The sequence below is a fragment of the Pongo abelii genome, chromosome 11 (genome assembly GCF_028885655.2).
Source record: "Pongo abelii isolate AG06213 chromosome 11, NHGRI_mPonAbe1-v2.0_pri, whole genome shotgun sequence".
Lineage (NCBI taxonomy): Eukaryota > Metazoa > Chordata > Mammalia > Primates > Hominidae > Pongo > Pongo abelii.
In genome coordinates this window covers 134,417,318-134,436,962 of record NC_071996.2, presented here as the reverse complement: position 1 = coordinate 134,436,962, position 19,645 = coordinate 134,417,318, and the positions used below count along the sequence as shown (strand labels likewise).

The window sequence follows — 19,645 nt, the reverse complement described above, 5'->3', positions numbered from 1 at the left end:
CATCCAGCATTAATGTTGCTTTAGGGAAGTAGAATCCAGGTTAATTTTTTGTCAAAATGGCTAGCCCGCTGTTCCATTAAAAATAACCCACATGGGCCAGGTGCGATGGCTCACACCTGTAATCCCAGCACTCTGGGAGGCTGAGGCGGGAGGATCACCTGAGGTCAGGAGTTTGAGACCAGCCTGGCCAACACGGTGAAACTCCGTCTCTACTAAAAATACAAAAATTAGCCAGGTGTGGTGGCACACGCCTGTAATCCCCAGCTGCTCGGGAGGCTGAGGCAGGAAAATTGCTTGAACCCGGGAGGAGGAGAGTGCAGTGAGACAACATCGCCCCACTGTACTCCAGCCTGGGTGACAGGAGCAAGACTCCATCTCAAAAAAAGAAAAAAAAAAAAAACCAACAACAACAAAAAGGCAAATCCACATGTCTCCCACTAACTGGAAATGCCGCCATAATCATATATTAAATTTCCATGTAATTTAAGTCAATGTCTGGGCCTCTGCCTTTGCTACACCGAACTCCTTAATTATTATGGTATATAACGCTTTATATCGGAGCCCGGGCGACAAGAGCGAAACTCCGTCTCGAAAAAAAAATGCTTCACAAACATCCAACCCTAACTTGACCTGTAAAAACATATCTCTTGGGCAGGTGTGCGGTGGCTCAGCCTGTAATCCCGGCACTTTGGGAGTTCTTTACCATTTATAGGATCTACCTGACTATTCCCTGTTTACTTTCCTGAAAGAATTTATTGTGTCAAGTTAAAAAATAAAGTCAGTTGGCATTTTAATTGTGATTGCATTGCATTTCAATCAGCAAATGTAAAAAAAAAAAACACTGATGTCTTTGCATGATTGCCTTTGGATCTGGGAACAAGGTGTGTCTGCACTAATTTGAGTATTTTATGGCCCTCACTGGGTACTGAGGCTTAACAGCACCAAGCGGGTGGGCACCCATCCTGGTCCCCAGGGCAGGGTATAGGTCCCACCTCTGGGGTCCACCTAGACATGGCTCTGGCCAGCTCTCCTGCCGCTTCCAGAATTCTCTGGAGAATGTGACCCTGTGATTATCACACCAAACCTCACTTCAGATCCTCCAGGAATGGTTACAAATTGTCCAGACGTGGTGGAGAATAGGACACCGCCCTTGTGCTTAAGGACATGCAATAATGATGTCATCTGCCAGGTAGAACATTACAGGGTGGTTTACAGGCACTTAAAGCAGCATGACCTTGGGCAAATCGGTAAGCTCTCCCAGCCCTGTTCCCTTCCTCACCCGGAAAGTGTGAACTCTACCTGGCTCAGATCCAGGGTGCTACGAAGGGGATATCCTACACTCCTTGGCTGAATCCAGGATGTCCAGCTCTTTAGGGGCCAGATGTCAAGGTCTGCAGGCTTCTCCCTGCCTGCTGCTCCCGAGGTCCAGCTCCTCGACTCGCCCGGAGCACACCTCCTACACCCATCTCCCCTCCAGCCACACTCAAGTCAAGGTCAGAAGTAAAAGATTTTTATTGTTCTATAGACACTTCTGAAAAGAGATCTAATTGAGAAAATATACAAAGCATGTAAGAGTTTCATCCCCAGAGACTCACTGAAGGCGTTACAGCCCTCCTCTCCAAGGCTCAGGGCTGAGAACGGTTAGCATATCGAATGATCAGTAACAACATGCAAAAGTGAGAAGGAAAGGGAAAAAGGTGCATTCCCCTAAGCTGAGGGGGATGGAATTTCAGAACAGAGGAGGCAGGGTGGACAAGTACCAGGTGGCTCTCCCTTTCCCTCTGTGTTATCTTTCAAAACAGTTCCAAGCTTGGAGAAAGCAATGAGCTCCACCTACTCAGCAGAACCCACGGCTCGTTGCCCGTGGACGTGACTGAGCAGTCACCTTGCCTGCCCCGTTCCTCAGCGGCCCATCCCACTGCCTTGACTGAGGGGACCCTGCTTGTGCTCCTGGGGGGCAGGACTGGGGGTCCTAGCTCCTCGTTTCTTTGGTTCCACTCAGAGAACAACTGTGCTTGATGGACTCATCCCCACTCCCCAAACTCCAAGCTCCTGCTGGTGGGCTGAAGGCACTGACAGGAGTCCCCGGGACACCCCCAGGTAGCCACCTTCCCTTGTGCTCTGGTGGGTCCCTCCCTGGGCACATCGCCCATCCTCAGCTCAAGTCCCAGGTCTAGGAATAGGGACAGTGAAGAAAGTGTACCCTCCAAGAAAAAGCTTCTGAGGACTTTTCTAATTGTGCAGATACTTCTGAAGCCCATGCCGCATCCCCCCAGCGCCATCCCCTTGCCCAGGGCCTCACATGCCCAGCTCCCACTTGAGCTGCCAGTGCAGCTGTGGGCCCAGGCTTTGGCAGGCCCAGCTTCAAGACAGTGGGACACAGAAAACATTTTGCAGCATCCCCTCTCCCTCTGCCACACCCAGGGCAGCAGAGATGGGCCCCCCACCGAGAGATCACAGCTCTGGTACAGGGAGGCGGGCAGGGTTGGAGAGGAACGGAGTGACATGTCACCTCTATAGAAACACGTCCAAAGTACAAGCTAAGCAGGGGGAAGGAGGAGGGCCAGAGAGCAGCCGGAAAGAAGAAAAGAGGAAGACGGCAGGGGGCTCTGGGGGAGGAGGGCCTCACACCACCCCGCAGATAAGCGTCTCCACCACGAAGGTGTTCTCGAAGTGGCGGATGGCGTTGCAGTTCTTGGCCCCACGCTTGTTGATCCCTGGGAGGAAACAGAAAAACCCCAGTGAGCCCTGCATCCTGGCTGAGGCACAAAGACCACCAGCCTCAGCCTGAGCCACAGGAGGGCCAGCAAGTGACACCATTCACCCAGATTCACCCAAAGAGCACAGTGAGAAATGGGGAGAGCTCGAAAGCTGGAGTCAGCCTGCCCACGTCTGCCACCTCCCTGCTGTGTGACCTCCAGGGTGTTAACCTCTCTGCACCTGTTTCCTCATCTTTAAAATGGGCAGCAAAAAGAATAATGAGGATGAGAATGACTTACACTCTTAAGAGGTCATAAAGAGCACACAGCATTGCCCGGCACACGGAAGTGCTCTGCTAATGCTAGCTGTTATTGCTGCTGCTATCTGAGCTCTCTGACAGTTGGGCTAGGTGTGAAGATAACTGTGGTCTGGGGCACGGGACAGGGGCTACTATGGGTGAAGCCAGCCACTCACGCCTCCGCGTTGCCCGGCGCCGGAGCCGGTAGGTGTCTTTCCCGTTGCACAGATGGTAGATGAAGGACCCCAGGGCCTCCTTGTCACTGACGTGCTCCGTGACCACCATCTCCTCCTGGATGATGTACGTCTGTGGGAGGTAGGTCCCCCTCTGCAAAACGAGGTGGCCGCTGCAGTGAGTCAGCCCCTCAGGCTTTCCTCCAACCCCTCGCCCGAAATGCCAGCCCACCTCCCTCCTCCAGAGGCTCCTGGGCTGGCCCTTCTGATGTCCCCAGGCACTTCCTGCCTGTGCCTGGTGCCTGCGCCTGTGCTGCCAGGAGCTATGGTGTGTGCACGAGTCCGTACCCAGGGTACAACCTTGGACACTAAGGAAGCCAGTCTCGGGGCATTGACTCTGGAGATGTGGAAGCAGGGGGATAGCAGAGGCGAGACCAATCTGGGTACAAGGCCCAGGTGCCAGCAATGTCTCTCGTTCCCCCAACCCCTGACACAGGAATTTCCTGTACCTCAGACCTAGCCTCCATGAGACAGGGGGCAAAGGAGGGACAGGACACTGCAGACACCCCCCCAACCCCCAGCGCACCTTCACGTTCATGAGGAGCTCCCAGAAGTTGCGAGGGGGCAGCACAATGGTGGTGTTGAGTTCGATGACATAGCACTTGTCCAGGGAGATGTCATGGTACGCAGTCAGACCCTGGCAGGAGAAGGGGTTGGGTCAGTCTCTGCAGGAGGTGACAGCTGACCCAGGCAGGGCTACAAGAAGCTTTGGCCAGCCGGGGGCGGTGGCTCACGCCTGTAATCCCAGCACTTTGGGAGGCCGAGGCGGGCGGATCACGAGGTCAGGAGATCGAGACCATCCTGGCTAACATGGTGAAACCCCGTCTCTACTAAAAATACAAAAAATTAGCCAGGCGTGGTGGCAGGCGCCTGTATTCCCAGCTACTTGGGAGGCTGAGGCAGGAGAATGGTGTGAACCCAGGAGGCGGAGCTTGCAGTGAGCCGAGATCACACCACTGCACTCCAGCCTGGGTGACAGAGCGAGACTCTGTCTCCAAAAAAAAAGAAGCTTGGCCAGCATGGACAGGACTCCCACCATGCCTTCCTGGGGCCCTGGGCCTTCAGGAGCAGAGTCCACTCCAGACTCAATACCTGGGTGGGCACTCCCTTTTCCTGCTCTTCTCTTAGCCTGTTGTGGAAGGTGCCACATGATAGAGGAAAATAGCAGCTGTTTGCTAAACGCCTCTGTTGTTATAAAGCTTCTTCTCATGTTTACAGAGCTGAGGTTTGGGGAACATGGTAACATCCCAGCTGTGCATTTATGAAACCTGTGAGGGCCAGCTATTCCTGGGACAGCCTGGACCCCAGCGAGAGATGCCCTGTCTCAGGACCCATGGGGGTTACATGAATATGCATGAGACACACTCTGCAGAGACCCACTGAGCTGTACACACAATGCACTGGCCCTGCCATGACAGCCAGCGTGCAGCTGGCAGGAGGCTGAGGAGCAAATCAGCCTCGGCTAGTTCATACTCAGCAAGAACCATTGTTGCTAACAGGAGAAAAGCAGCGTCTTGAAGACCCTGGTAAGCCTAACCGTAGACACCTGCTGTACTCCGAGGAGTCTCCTTTCACCCCTGCTCCCCTTGCCCTGGGTCCCCGGGACACCCTCCCACCCCCAGGCCCTGGCCAGCCTCACCCGCTGGAAGTCATGGATGATGTCTGCAGGGTCACCGCCGCCAAACTGGGGCACCGGCACGTTGATGCGCTCGTAGTTCTCGTCGAGGTAGATTTTCACATCCTCTTCCAGCTCCATCTGAGTCCGGACCTGGGAGGACAGGGAGTCCTCATACAGCACACCACAGCGGAAGAAGTTATCTCGGGCCAGCTGAGCAAGGCGGAGAGACAGACAGACAGTCAGAGAGGCTGGTCATACACGCACTCCATGAGGCCTACACGTCCGCTACATGCCCCAAAAGCCTGCGGAAGCAAGAAGAGCGGGGACTGTGAGACCCATTTCGCAGATGGAGAAACTGAGATGTTGGGGCATCAGGTCAGGGTCTGGGGCTGCCAGTGAGGAGATGAGCTGAGTCTTGGGCAAGGCACTGCCCAGCTTCACAAATGGAAGGGAGGATGAGCTGGGTCTGCCAGGTCCTAGGTGGCAGACCTCTCTGGGCCTCAGTTTCCCCCTCAGTAAAGCATGATGATCCCTAAGGTCCCTTCTGGCCTCCAAGTCCTTGAGTCTGTGACTGGGAAAAGGGGTGGCCCAGCAGGACTAGGACCTGGCCACATCTGTGCCCTCCACAGAGGTGCAGATACCAGAGAAAGAGCCTGGGGTTGGCAGGGGGTCCTCAAGGACGAACCTAAGAATTGGGCACCTAGGTCTGTGCATGCCTGCCTTTACTGTCACCTGCTGTCCTGGCCTGCAGACCTGGAGGGGCCTAACACGGCGGGTGGGGAGGTGGAGCTGGAGGCAACACTGTTAAGAGTCTCATGCCCCTACCACGGTTACCTCCACATCCAGCCTCGGACAAGTGCCATCACCCTTCCTGGACATCCCTGACCCCTGTCTTGGAGAAACCTTGACAGACATTGTGGCTGGTGGGCCAGTCCAGTCACTCCATCAGTAAGGGAGGCCAGGCAGCCTGGCGCGATCCCATCAACTGAATGGCCGGGCGGGCCAGTCTGCCCACTCTTACTTTTGGAGGGGCTCCTGGAGGGGCCTGTAGATACATGCTCGGGTCTCCCTGGCCTGGGATCGGCAGGATTCCACCATCTGTTTGATTCAGTGCAAGTTCTCCAGGGAGGATGCGTCATCGCAGCATGGGGGGCTCCTGTGGGCTGTGCAGGGATGAGAGCCCAGGGAAGGCGAGGCTCCGGGGCTGCATCCCACAGTGGCTGGACACCCCGAATACTGTCCCAGGGCACAGACCCAGGGGCTGCTGGGAGGTGTCCACACAACGAATTGGGGTGTGGGGAGAAGGGTGTGAGTCGAGGGTGGAACAGAGGAGACCAGGAAATGCTGGCCCAGGTCCTAGGGTAGGGCCACAACAGGAAGAGGCCTGGGGGAAGGTCCCACACAGGACCCTGGAACAAGGTGGACGCAGGCTGTGGAGGGAGTGGGGCGGGGCAGGGGGATGCTGCACAAAAAGGAAAGTTGACGGGTGTGTGTGAGCTGAGCTTTCAAGGGGAAAGCCCCATGAATGCAAACTCTTCAGCAATTTCCATCGTGGAAAAACTGGGGGACAACAAAGTTAAATGGTTAGGAGTGGGAGGTCACTTAGGTCATAAATGACTGGCAAGTCCCACCTTTTTGTCACCCTGAAGTTCTCTGTGAGTTGTACGTAGGTTTATCCTTTTAATTTACCTGCCTTCATTTCCAACCACACAGCAACACTCCCTCCCTCCCAGGTCTGGGTTGGCCCAGCTTTGTGCCCAGGTCCCCTGGGGAGGGGGGTGATAGGTGGCAGCAAGGACACCCTCCTGCTTCTGGAAGGAGGTGGTGGAGACTGTCTGTACCCACCCGTCTCCCTCTCTTGTTTGGTAACCCAAATGTCCATGCACAAGCACAGTTAGGTCAGCCTTAAAGCGTGACTTGCAGGTGCAGGGTCTGAGCTGTGGAGGGGTATTGCAGTTCCAGTTTCTGCCAGATCTGAGTTTCTGGTGAGAATTCCCCAGGGTGACCCTGTGGGGCAGGCCCAGTGCTGTCACCTGGATTCATGCTTGGCTCCCCAGGACAAGGGGCTAAAGGGGGGACTGGCCTGTATCCAAGGAGGCCCCAAGGAGGAGGGGGCACCCCAGTCTTGTGGGCTGGCCGGGCACTCGCTCCCACCTGAGGGCACGTCCGGGGCTTCCTGCTGCCCCCTTGCAGACACTTCCCTCCATGCCTCTCTAGACGTGATCCTTTCTCGAGGCCTTGCCCCCACCTGGCCCGGCCCCTCACCTGCGCAAGGAAGAAGTATCTGTAGATGTAGACGGAGGCAAACACCAGGCCCATGAGCAGCACGACCATGCCCATCGACAGGTAGCACACACCGCCCACTGAGCTCCCCCTCTTGGATCGATGTTGTGGGAGCTGCTCCTCCTGCGGATGGCAATGCTGGGTCAGTGGGGGCCAGGGCCCCTCCCCTGGAAATCCCCCCTTCCCTAAGTCAGACTTCACCCACTGGCTGGGCCCAGAGGGAGTCTTGGGGGAAAGGGAGGGAAGGAGATGACACCTAGAAGGGAAGGGAAGGCCCACGAGGGTTGCCCGGACTCGTCCTGGCTAAAGAGAAACCGAGACAAACCTCGAAAGAGAAACTGAGACACACCTTGAAAGAGAAACCAAGACACACCTGGAAGCTACCGAAAGGGATGCAGTGGGTTCAGCAGGTGCGTTTTGAGTTATCTGAGCTCTTAGGCCTCTTGCTTATACCAGTTGTGACCATGGTATATTCTTTCAAACAGAAGATAGGGGATGCGCTGACCTGGCCTCAGTGACTTTAGGGACTTAGAAATCTCTATAGGAATCGAGACACACCAGGCAGGCTGGGAGCCGCTGCTCTGGGTGATGGGGAGCCTGGGAAGGCTTTTGAGCTGGGGAGTGACAAGATTCACTCTAAAACCAAGGTGCAGAGGGTAGACTAAATGAGGTGGGCAGGCTGCGTAAAGGCTGCTCAACTCCACCAAGGAGGCTGTGACTGATGGGGGCAGGGGCTCCAGGAGCCCCATGGGGTCTGGGCATGGGTGCTTGTCCCCAGCCAGGGAGCTCTAGGCCTGTGATCCACACTGACCCCCCACAGGCACCGACCAGCAGTCAAGCAGGCTGTTAGAAGTGGCGTAACAGCTATAGGATGAAGCCCGGAAGCTTCCATACACCAGGGAGCTCCTGCCAGGAGAGAAATATGGCTGTCCGGAAGGCCAGGCTAGAAGGATCCTGGAAAAATTTGCTCTGGGAGCCAGAATTGGGCTCAAGATCATAGCTGCAGGGCTACCAAGAAGCCAACCTAACCCATCTCCAGGCCACACATGTGTGGGGTGGTGGACGTAGGTGTGTGAGTATAAAATTCAACAAAACTGCTTTACCCAGAGCACTGACCGAGAGCCAGCCAGGTGAGCTTGGTCAATTTCCTGTCTCTTCTCCTCCCTACCTCCCATGCCTTTCCCCCAGGCCTTTGCTCACCCTTGGAGATATTGCAAAAGCCCCAGGGCCAGTCTCTGCCTCCAATGTTCACCATTTAATCCTTCCTCCTCGGTGTCCACATACGGCCAAGAGTGAGGTTAGAGGTCAGTCCCTGGGGACTGCCGCAGTATTGGGGAGGGGAGGGGATCCAGCCCCAGAGCCTGAAGCTTCTCATTCTGGCTCTGCCACTACCTGCCTGCTTAGCACTTTCTGGGCCTCGGCTTCCCCATCTGTAAAATGAGCAGGTCAGACCAAGTGATCTCTCAGGCCCTTTCCGGCCAGGCGTTCTGGGATGGGAACACATTTCCTTTCTCCCTTCCCCCGGAGGGGGTGATTCAGGCCTAAGTGACTCAGGACAGGCCCTATCTCTCAGCACAGCACAGGGGTCCTGCCCTGGGGGCGCCTGCTGTGCTCCTCAGGTTTCACCTCCCACCCTTTTAGAGCACAGGGGAGTGTGGGGCCTGGGCCCTGGGGAGCTGAGGGTCTGACCCGCCCTGCTTAGGAAAATGACAGAAAACATCTGGAGGACCCCCCTTCACTGGGGACATGCGTGAGCAGGTCAGCAGGCCCCCAGCATCCTCACCATGGGGTGCCCCTGCCTGTCCTGCACCCTGACACTCAAGTCTGCCCGCAAGGGAGCCTGCTTGGCAGGTGTGGGAGGTCAAACCACTGCCCTTACTGCCTGGCCCATGAGGAGGCCTGGGGCCTCTCCCCACCTTGCCCTGCTTTAGGGGTCCCGTGATCATATGGACCACCTACCCACTGTCATCTCCTCAGCAGCCAGGGGCACTAACCAAGGTCACCAGCAAGTGACGGGCATGGCCACAGTGCACAGGGCCCTCAGGGACAGCTGCTGGCCACAGGGGGTCGGGACTAAATGGCTTTGATTTTCCAATGGACTCCCGGGAGCAGCAAGAGATGGGGGTGACACATTCTGCTGGCATCTCCCAGGGATCGAACCACCCAGGAGCTCTTGCAAACCAGGCGCCAGGGATGCCCTCCTGCCCTTCTGGCGCTCCTGAGCAGGTCTTAAGGAAAGGTGGCTGACCCTGACACAGGCCAGGCTGCCTACAGCAGCTGGGAAATCTGCCCTCAGGACACAACAAACACCAGGGCTCAGATTGTATTTAGGGGTCAAGTGGGGCTACAGGCCCAGCGGGGCCCTGCAACCTCCCCCTTCTCGGGTCGCCGGTGCAAAATGTGAACAGACTCTGCCTGACAGGGGTTTTGCTGGGATTAAACGAGACAAAGAACCTAAAAGCCCTTTGTAAAGATCAAGTGCTAGATAAAAATAGCAGATCTTTATCAGCCGAGCCTTTCCTTTTTAGGGCTGCCTCTGTGGACAGCTGTTGAGGCTGCACTGTGGCCAGACTTTTGCTTCTGCATTCTGGAAAACCAGAGAAGCTAGCTTGTGAGATTGCTAACAACCAGAAAGACAGAAAAGGAAAAAAAAAAAAAAAAAAAAGTCAAAGCGCTACATGGGAGAGCCCGAGGGCCTGCTCCACAAATCAAATTCACCGACAAGGTGAGGCCTGCTACCTTTATGGCAAAGGGCAGCCTCGCCTTTCCGCCTTTCCGCCTTTTCGCCTTTCCGCCTTTTCGCCTTAATGCTGGTCTGCAGAACACGAGCTGTGTCTCCCTGTCCTGGGGGAGGGGCTGGGCTTGGAGGCCCCACAGAGGGAGGTTAGAGAAGACAGAGCAGGGAGAAGGTGAGGCTTCCATGGCCCCAGCTGAAGAGCAGCAGTGGCAGGTGTGGCTGAGAAGGGCAGGGGCTCCTGCCAAGACCCCTCACTGTGAAGGCTGGGGATCCCCCACCTTACCTAGACTGCGGGTGGGCACTTCTCTCTCATGGTCCTGCTGATGCTCCCCAGCACACCCCCGGGCTCAGCCACGCTGCCACCCTCCCAGCTCCCCTGCAGCCTGCAGAGCCAAACCCTCAGAGGCACCATCATGAGCAGAAGTGCAGAAGGCAGCATTACAGGCTACCAGGGAGTAGACCAGAAAGCACAGATGTCCCCGCTTGGAGGCGAAGGCATTTCCTCCATAAAGCCCCACACAGAGGGAGAACCCCTAAATCCCACCCCAGCGCTGCCTCTGCCTACTGTGCCCAATCAACACTGAGGCTCAAACCCCAAAGCCCTGGAACCCTCACTGTCCCTCTGGCCCTCAAAGCAGCCTGTGATCTCGGGGTGTTTACACCTGTCTGGGGACAGTGGGGCATCAGGGAGCCTGGGCTCAACTCAGAGCCCTGGCCCCTTGGGATCCCTGGTGCCCAGCTCACTAGAAAGATGGCCAAATGGCCCGCCTTCCTGAGACCCCAGCTGCACCACCTATCATGCTGGAGACCCAGAAAAATGTTGCTACCCATAGGAAGCAGTTACTGACAGCGAGGCATCTGGGGAGGGGGGCTCCCATTTAGAAAGTAGAAAAATATTGCATCTTGTTTCCAAGGCAACAGAGCTCTCTGAGCGAAGGGCGCATGAGCCAGAAGTCCAGGGACCTGAGAGAGGCCTGGGCCTCTCCCTGCTGGCTTAAACTGAGACCCACAGGGGCACTCATTAAATGATTTACCAAAGCCAGGGCCAAAATGGTCAGGGGGAAACCAGCCAACTGTAGCATTAACTCGGCAGACCCCCACAGCTGGAGGGGAGCGCTCCCTGGTCCCATCCCCCAGTAACAATGTCCAAATTAACTGCAAGCGGATTTAACGATGATTGCAGATTGCAGCCTGCCTGGTGGGGTTCGGCAGCCAGAAACGCACTCCTGAGGCCCAGGCTGAGAACAGGGAAGATTGGGGTTGGGGAGGCAGTCTCATCTCACCTCCCCCACATCTCTCCTGGTCCTCAGCAGCTTTCTTTCCCAGGCTCCAGACCACAGAGGACAGGGCACCCATCGAGTGTGTGTGTCTTGTATGTGTTCAAGACAGAGCCTAGCTGGGGGAGAGGAGAGTGGGCAAACACTGTCCACCTGAGCACACAGAACCCAGTGGTCCAGAGGCACAGATGCCATCTGCCAACAGGGTCGGGGTCCCCATCACTCTCTTGTCCTCCCTTCCAGACTTCAGGCCCCACGGGCAGCATCTGTGCAGATGCACTCTCGGCTTGGCTGGGCAAGGTGAATTCTCTCTTCTCTTCCATCCCTGATAGTCAAGGCATCTCCAGACAACAAAAGCTCACTGCTGGAAGAGCCCTCATGGGGAGAGGGAACTTGGAGAGTGGGGCGAGGGACAGAGGGGCTGGCCAGTTTGTGCCTCTGTGATTTCACCATAAACATTTTTTCTCTGCAGTAAGAGAAACTCATCCTCACTGGCAATCTGCTGACGGTCTTGAAATATGCAAGGACTGCTGAGAGAAGGGAGCAGAAATGAGGGAATGGAGAGAGAAGCGGCAGGAAAGCAGAGAAGCCACCGTGGGGCCTGCCGGGGCGCCAAATCCCAGGAATGGACGACAGCCGTGAAAGTCCCCACGCTGCCACAGGGAAGGACCTGGATGGAGCAGGGCTGCTGCTTCACAAAGTCCTTTTGGGCCAGGCCCTCTTGGCCAGTGGGCATCAGGACACTGGGGTAGGGTTAAGCTGGCCAGATTTGCCCTCCTGGCTGGCAGGGGACCTTCCCCCAACTGCTCCAGGAGACCCAGCTCCTCTTGCCAAGGGCCTGAGGCCAGGACACACAAGGAAAGTGAAATCTGATCCCCAGGTATGCAGGCTGGGGAGGGGGTGACACAGGACCATTAATCAAAGGCAAATGCCAAGGAGAAAATTACAGAGGTAAGAAGATGATTGTATTTAACTTGTTTTTCTCCCCTTGCAGCCCCCAGCTGGTGAGCCTCTACATGCCCACATCTGTGCGTGCGTGTGTGTGCATAAGTGTGTGTGTGTGTGTGTGTGTGTGTGAACGCAGGCACAGGCAGGGTGTGGGGAGAAGGGGTGGGCTAAGAGGGGCACGGCCAGCCAGTGGGCCCCCAAAGGGGAAGAGGGATCCAGTTGGCGCTGTGAGGGGTCCCAGGGGGTGCTTCCGGTCCAGCCCACTTCCCAAGCTGGCAGTGTCCCAGCTCCTCATTATCTCAGAGTCAAAACACCACGTGGGGAGGCTGGGCAGCTGGAAGCCCAGCTGGCCCCCACCCCCATCCCTCCCTGGCCCACTGAGGCACTTCCTTCCAGTCTCAGGTCCACAGACAAAATCCTCCTTGTGTCGCAGTTTTTGCTCAGAAGCAGGGGCAGTGCCCACCGAGAGGATGCTCCTGCTGCCTCACCCTGCCCCCACCCCACCCTCACTCTGGGTCTGGACACAGGTCAAGAACTGCCCCAATGCACAATCATCTGTTCACCGAGTGCTCCTCCCACGGATCACTTTTTAAATCTTGTTTTGGGCCGGGCGTGGTGGCTGATGCCTGTAATCCCAACAATTTGGGAGGCTGAGGTGGGAAGATCACCTGAGGTCAGGAATTTGAGACCAGTCTGGCCAACATGGTGAAACCCTGTCTACTAAAAATACAAAAATTAGCCGGGCATGGTGGCAGGTGCCTGTAATCCCAGCTACTTGGGAGGCTGAGGCAGGAGAATCACTTGAACCTGGAAGTGAAGGTTGCAGTGAGCCAAGATCGTGCCACTGAACTCTAGCCTGGGTGACAGTGAGACTCTGTCTCAAAAATAATAATAATAATAAATAATAATAATAATAAAATAAATCTTGTTTTGGAGTCCAGTTCAGACACCAAGGAGGGTTCTGGGGTCACTGCCAGCCAGAAGAAATGTTTTAATAAGCTTTCCTGGGCATCCCCAACAGTACGGGACAAAATCTACACGCCCTGCCCTGAGAAAGCAGCCTCCTGGCTGCCATCTCTCGGCTCACTGAGCTACAGCTGAGAAATGGGCCTCCTGCCTGCTCACTGCTGGGGGCAGGAGAGGAGGCCTGGCTCCTTGCCAGAAACTAGGTGAGGAGGAAATGTGCGGGTTGGCCAAGTGGGGCAACAGGAGGCCCGCAGAAGTGAACTGTTTCCAAGGCTCCAAATCTAGCAGGTGATGGGCAGAGCCAACTTGCAACACCTAAAGTCCCTCTGCACCACGCCAGGGCCTCGGGAAGCTGTGAAAGTTTACTAACATGGAGTTCTGTCCTAAAGATGCCAGGATTCTAATTCTTTCCCCAGATCGCATACTCCTAAGCTCCCCCTTGCCAATTAGAGAGGGAGGGGACCCTGCCCAACTAACAAAGTTTGAGGGAGGAGGTACTCAGCAGGCTCAAGGCCGTTACAAACAGCACGCAGGAAGATGTTGGTATTTCCATTTCATGCTGGGTGAGGGGAAGAAAGGATTCTCAATCTCAGAGCCTCATGAGAAGCCAGAAGCTAGGATGTCAGTTATGCCCCGAGATGCAGGTCTCTGTCAGACTGCCCAACCCCATGCCATCAGCAGGCTGCGGCTGGAGAATGTGCCGCTCCTGCAAAATCTGGGGGACCTTCTGATGGAGTTGGAATAACACCCTCCCACTGTCTGACCTGGTCCTCCCTCCTCAAATATCTCCAGGAAGAGGTGGCCAGGAAAAGAGATGGGCAGGACTCCTGCCCCCATCCCCGCCCCTCCCCGGGCTGAGCGGAGGGTAGCTTCCCTTCCAAAGAAAAGGAGTGTTGAAGAACCCCTTGCAAACTTTTAAAGCTGCAGAACCATCTTCAAATATGGAGCGCCCCCTCCACCTAAGCTTCAGATGAAGGGGGGAGCTGCTCTGATGGGGTGCACAGCAACCCCCAACCTCGCCTAGGTGGTTGTTGAACTCTTGTGCTCTGAGCCACTGGTTGCTGCAGTGACCACCATAAAAGGGCAGGGGGTTCTCAGTCTCCTGGCATTCCTCACTCAGGGTCTCTGCCCAGGCTGACACCCAACTCTGACGGCCCTCTCCAGCGCCCCCTCCTCCAGGGTCCAGGTCATCCTCTGCAGGCCCCTTAATGCCCCAGGCAAGACTGAATCTGAGCCACAAAACCTGGGGAGGGGGCTAGGCGTTCAGGAAGACTCTTCAGAAGCCTGCAGCGGGAAGGGGGGAAGCAGTGGACAAAGACTTTCTCAGTCCTGCCTCAATGTGGGGTGGGGAGGCGAGGAGGACATTGGCTTGGTGCGCCACAAGACCGCTGGGGGCGGCGCCCACGTAGACACCTTTGTCGGGCACAATAGAACCTGGCTGGGCCAGCTCTCCCTCTCTCCCTGTCCCTGCCCGCCACACGTTCTGCTCCCTGCGGGCCCTTCCCGGACACAAGGCACGCAGCTCAGACAGTTTTCCACGGCGGAAATGCCTTCTCTCCCCCCGGCCAGAGGGAAAGTGGAGGAAGCCGGGGTGGGGGAGGGGGGTGACAGGGGAGGGGGGTGACAGGGGAGGGGGAACGCTCACAGAGCCCGGGGACCCAGGATGCAAGGGCACTGGGGCAGTTGGGAGCCCTCCCCGTGGGGTCGGGGGACAGCCCAGCGAGAGGCTGGGAATGGAGAAAAGAGAGAGGAGCAGGGAGGCCCAGACGGCAGGGCGTGGGGTGGGAAGGGGGCGCCCGGCCTCGGACCCCCGACGTCCAGAGGCCGCAGCCCCGTCGGTTCTGGCTGATTTCCATTTCATCACTTTCTGGTCTGTCAATTCCGGTGCAAGCCAGCAGCGCATCCTCTGTCCCTCGCAGCCCCCAATTTCGGAGGAAATCAACGGCCCTACCCTCTTCGTTAGTACCAGACCCCCCCACCCCCAATTCCCCAGCCAATCAGGTCCCACCGCCCTACTTTGGAAAAACTACGTCTAACCCTCCTCCCATCCCCCACCTGGGGACTCGACTCGCGGCTTTCCCACTTGATTGGAACCAGACGCGTACCCCCCACCAACATTCCTCGAACTTCTTCGGACTAGCCCCCTCCCCCTATAAGGCGGCGAGGGGGCCCCCACTTTTGGAAGAGACCTCGAGCACTTCTCCACCTGAAGACCAGAACCAGACGCCTCCCACTCTTCGGACTTCGGCTTTTAGCTGCCGCTTTAGTACGGGACTTAAGCCCCCTACTCATTCTGGGATAAGCAACCATTCGAGACTTCCCAACTCTGCTCCATCCCGGGCTCTGGGGCCTTGACGCGCCTCAGGCAGTCCCCAGGGCCGACGGGGCGCGCCTGGGTCCCCCGCCCCACCGCCTGAGCCCCAGACCCTCTCACCCTAGCCGGCGTCAGCAGGATCTCGGTGGCCGAGGCCGGCGCAGGGGCCGACGCCGACGCCTTGTCAGCCTTGTCGCCCTTGATGCCAGCCACGGCGGGCTGGAAGCTAATCTTCACCATGGCTGCGCCGGTCCGCGCGTCCGCCCCGCAGCTTCTGCCTGTGCAGCCTCGGTCTGTGCCTCCGCCGCTCCGAGCTCTGCAGGCACCGGAAGTTTGGATCCCGCTCGCGTCCCTCTCTCTAACCCCACCCCCAGCCCTCCCCGCTCCGTCCCCGCGGGAGGGCCCCGGCGCCCGCCGCGCCTGCGCCCCCTTCCCGCCCGCGGGGCCCGCAGTGACCCCTGCCGGGCGCGCAGCTCCGCACCTGGAGCGGGTCGGAGTTCCCTCTGCCGCTCGCTCGCACAGTCACTCACTCACTCACTCAGTCGCTCACTCATTCATTCAGGCGTCACGCTCGGATCCGTTCTCCGTAGCATAATCCCTTCGCATTCCCTCTCCAAGGCCAGCATCCCCGCAACGCAAGTCTTCGTTAACCCAGTGTTTGCCAGGCACATGCAGCTTCCAGACAACTCCCCTGTCTCTCCTGCCCCACTTCAGGTCTTCCCCTTTAGAAACGCTGGAGCCTCCGCTGTACCTGTCCCCACGCCACCCTCCTCCGACCTGTCCTTGACGCGGGGAGGAGGCTTTGAGACAGGAGCCTAACTGCTGCCTCCGTCTTGCCTTCTGAAGCCATCCACGCCTCCTTCATCCTCCATCTTGCTTTTGCCTTCATTCTTTATTCCTGCAAAACCTTCTTGGGGGGCCCTGGGGTGCACGCTGGAGCCGCCTGGAGTGGAGAAGGGAAGGCCGCCCCGGCTCCCTGGCTCCTTCGTGTTGCTGCGACCTCAGTTATTGGGTGACCTTCTGAACTGCCCTTGTCTCACTCACCCAGGAGGACCCTGGCGAGAGTGGTGGGAAGACCCCCAGGGCGGGTGTCAGAGGCTCGGGTTCCACTCAAGACTCTGCTCCTGCCAAGTATCACGGGTACTGGGGAAGCAGGGGCTTCTGTTGCTGGGATGGCTGCTCTTGGCACTAACGCCCTGAATCTTTCCTCTTTGTTCCTGGTCCAGACTGGGCCAGGAAAACACAACAGGTTGTGCTGAATGGTCCGCTTTGGTTCTGCTGTTGGGCTGCCAGTGGAGGGCAGGGGAGTCCACCCGCTTCTTGAGGACAGTCCGGGGTCCTCCACTGATCTCTCTTTTTACCTTTCAGGTCTTTTGCAGCTGCCTTGGGCCCTTAGCGCCCACGTCCCAGACCCGGACATCTTGGCTCAGATCTTGGATGAACCTAGCAGCCTTGAGGACAGACAGGTGGGGAAAGAAGAAAGTCTAACCGATGCTAAGGCCATCAGCCTGGGGAACTGGGGGAGGGAATGGGGAGGTGGAAGAAGACAGATGGTTTGGAGGAGACGAGGAGGAACCTGGTTTGGCACAGAGCCAGAGAGGAAGGTGTTATAGACCACCGTTCATCACCTGCTCCAGATCCGATGTGAACCCTGGTGTTTGGAGAAGGCAAGCTCCGCGCCTTGCTTAGGCCACACCCCCAACATGCATTCCTTCACTCAGTGTTTTCCAAGCATCCCTGTGTGCCAAGCATTGTGTTAAGCTCTGTGGCAGAAAACAGAGATGCCCAAGACACAACCCGGACACCAAGGATGTGGTCATGTGAAACCTTCTATGAGTGGCATTCTTTCACATGCATTCAATTGTTTAATTTTCATCACAGCCTCTGTGACCTACACATTAGCCTCATGTTAATAGTGACAGAAGGTAGCATGACTAAACCCAGGGTCGCAGAGCTGGTTTGACACAAATCTCTGGTCAGCAAGACAGGGCCACCTGGGTGAAGCATCCACGTGCCTGAGATTGGCAGGCGAGAACCCCACTTCCCCTGGAAGGCCTTCCCTGACTGGCTGGGATAAGTCCCTTTCCTGTGCACCTTCAGCACTGTGCACATCCCCCTCGGGCCTCTCCTTACCCTTGACCATGGGCTCAGTGCCGGCCAAGTGCTGGGCGCACAACCTAGTGCAGTGATTCCTAAATTTTTTGGTTTCAGGACCCCAAGAGCTTTTGTTTAGGTGGCTTATGTCTATCAACATTTACCGTATTAGAAACTAAAACTCAGAAAGTTTTAAGACACAAGAATACATATATTCCATTGGGCATCAAAGCTTTGTCATCACACATGTAGTCTCTGGAAAACTCCACTGCACGCTAATGAGAGAATGAGAGTGAAAAGGGCAAAGAACGTCTTATATTGTTGCAAAAAATAGTTTTGACCTTGGAGACCCCCCTGAATGGGTCTTGGGGAGCATCATGCTCTGCAGATCACCTGTTCAGAGCTGCTGCTCTGGTAGATGCTCAGGAATCCATATTCCATGGATTCTAAGAAACACATTTCTTCACATTTTAACATCTTGATTCTCAAGATGTCTTTTACAATTATAATTGGCAGTGATTAAGTAATGTCTTTCACAAGCGATAGCATCTTACATTTGATGGAGTACAGTGTAGCCAGTCAATAATCCAAGGGGTGCCAGGAGGCTGCGGGAGGTCCATGTCGCATACTGAGTTTTGTGGACTCAGGGAAGGACAGCAGGGTGAGTGGGGTTGTGGTGCAGCCCAGGCTCCATGCAGACAGGAGATTTGGGTGGGAACTGGAAAGACACAGGGTGTGGACAAGTGAAAGGGAAATGAGAGTCCGCACTGGGAGTGAGGAGAGCGACTCTGGGCCAGGAGCCCTCGGCTCAGTCTGACAGCCATTCTTGCCAGCACCTGAATCCTCTTTGTTCTGTTCTTGCATCTTACCCAAGTGGCAGAGCTTCTCCTGTCCCCCTCTCTGGTTCCAGGTTCTGCTCAGGGACTGCTAAGTTCTGTTGGTGAAAGTGACGCCATCATGCCCCTTGGGACCACCATGCTACCTCCTCTTGGAGGGGCATGGTGGCAGCCATGTAAAGCGGTCCCCTTGGAGCTGCGGGGTGGGACAGCTGTGGCTTCTTTAGCCAGTCATTCTCCAAGCAAGGACTTCGGCCAGCAGCCCCAGCAGCACCTGGGAACTTGTTAGGAAGGCAAACCCTTTCTATGTCTATTCCGAAACTCAGGGTGTGTTCTGGGCACACCAAGCCCTTAGTGATTCTGACGCACACTCAGGTTTGGGAACTGCTGCTCTGTCACTCTGTCCACACTCTCAATGGCCACATCCTACCCTCTCCAGACTGCCGCACACCTCTCAGCGGCTCAGCTGCTGAGAATCTGGAAGCCATGGCTTTAGGTGGCTTATGTCTATCAACATAAGAATGCCCTGCTGCCTGCCAGCACATCCGCCCCCATCCACAGCTGCCCTTCTGCCCACTGCTCCTCTTGCCACTCGCCGTGGAAGAGGCGCCTGTCTTTTCTCTCCAGCCACTCTCTAGATGAGGATTCCACCCCTCCCCTCGTATCAGACACCTGAGACATCCATCAGCCCCCGCCTCCTAACCTTCCAGCTCTTCCTATCAGCTCTGAAACATGCTCGTATTAGCCTTAAAACAAAAACAAACCCCTTCTTTGACCCCACGTCCTCCTCCACTTGATAGCCTGTTTATCTTATTTTCTTCTTAGTCAAACTTCTTGAAAATTCAGTCTCCATTTCCTTATCACTCCCCACACTCATCCTAGCTCAATCTGGCTTCTATTCCTCCACCTCCACCTGGCTGAAATCTCCAAGCTGCTTTTCAGTCCTCATCTTCCTTGTATTGATTTTGAGCCTCTTGGCTGAGCCCTCTCCATTAACTCTTCCCTTCCCTCATCAACTCTGGTGTGATTGGCTCCAGTGGGAAGGGCTGTTGGAATCAATCCTGCAACAGTTCACTTTGAAAATAAAATCCCAGGCTGTGCACGGTGGTTCCTGCCTGTAATCCTAGCACTTTGGGAGGCCAAGGTGGGTGGATTGCTTGAGCCCAGGAGTTCAAGATCATCTTGGGCAACATAGCGAGATCCCCGTCTCTAGTTAAAATAAAATCAGAAATGTGAACTTTTACATGTATTTGCCTCTTTCTCAAAATTTAGAAGTTGAATGTTGTTTGCAAAGATATCTAGTTTATTACAATTTAAAGCACTGGTTATGTAAGACTTATG

The 19,645-nt window shown here is 56.1% G+C and overlaps 1 protein-coding gene across 1 annotated transcript; it reads right to left on the bottom strand.

The window, feature by feature from the left end:
* Nucleotides 1-1,496: 1,496 nt before the first annotated feature.
* Nucleotides 1,497-15,685, bottom strand: ITM2C (integral membrane protein 2C; the record flags this gene model as incomplete). The annotated part of the gene is given in 6 exon segments (NM_001133620.1): nucleotides 1,497-2,717; nucleotides 3,175-3,325; nucleotides 3,758-3,868; nucleotides 4,871-5,059; nucleotides 7,115-7,255; nucleotides 15,495-15,685. Coding segments are annotated over 6 exon segments (804 nt in total). The 3' UTR covers nucleotides 1,497-2,625.
* Nucleotides 15,686-19,645: the final 3,960 nt, after the last annotated feature.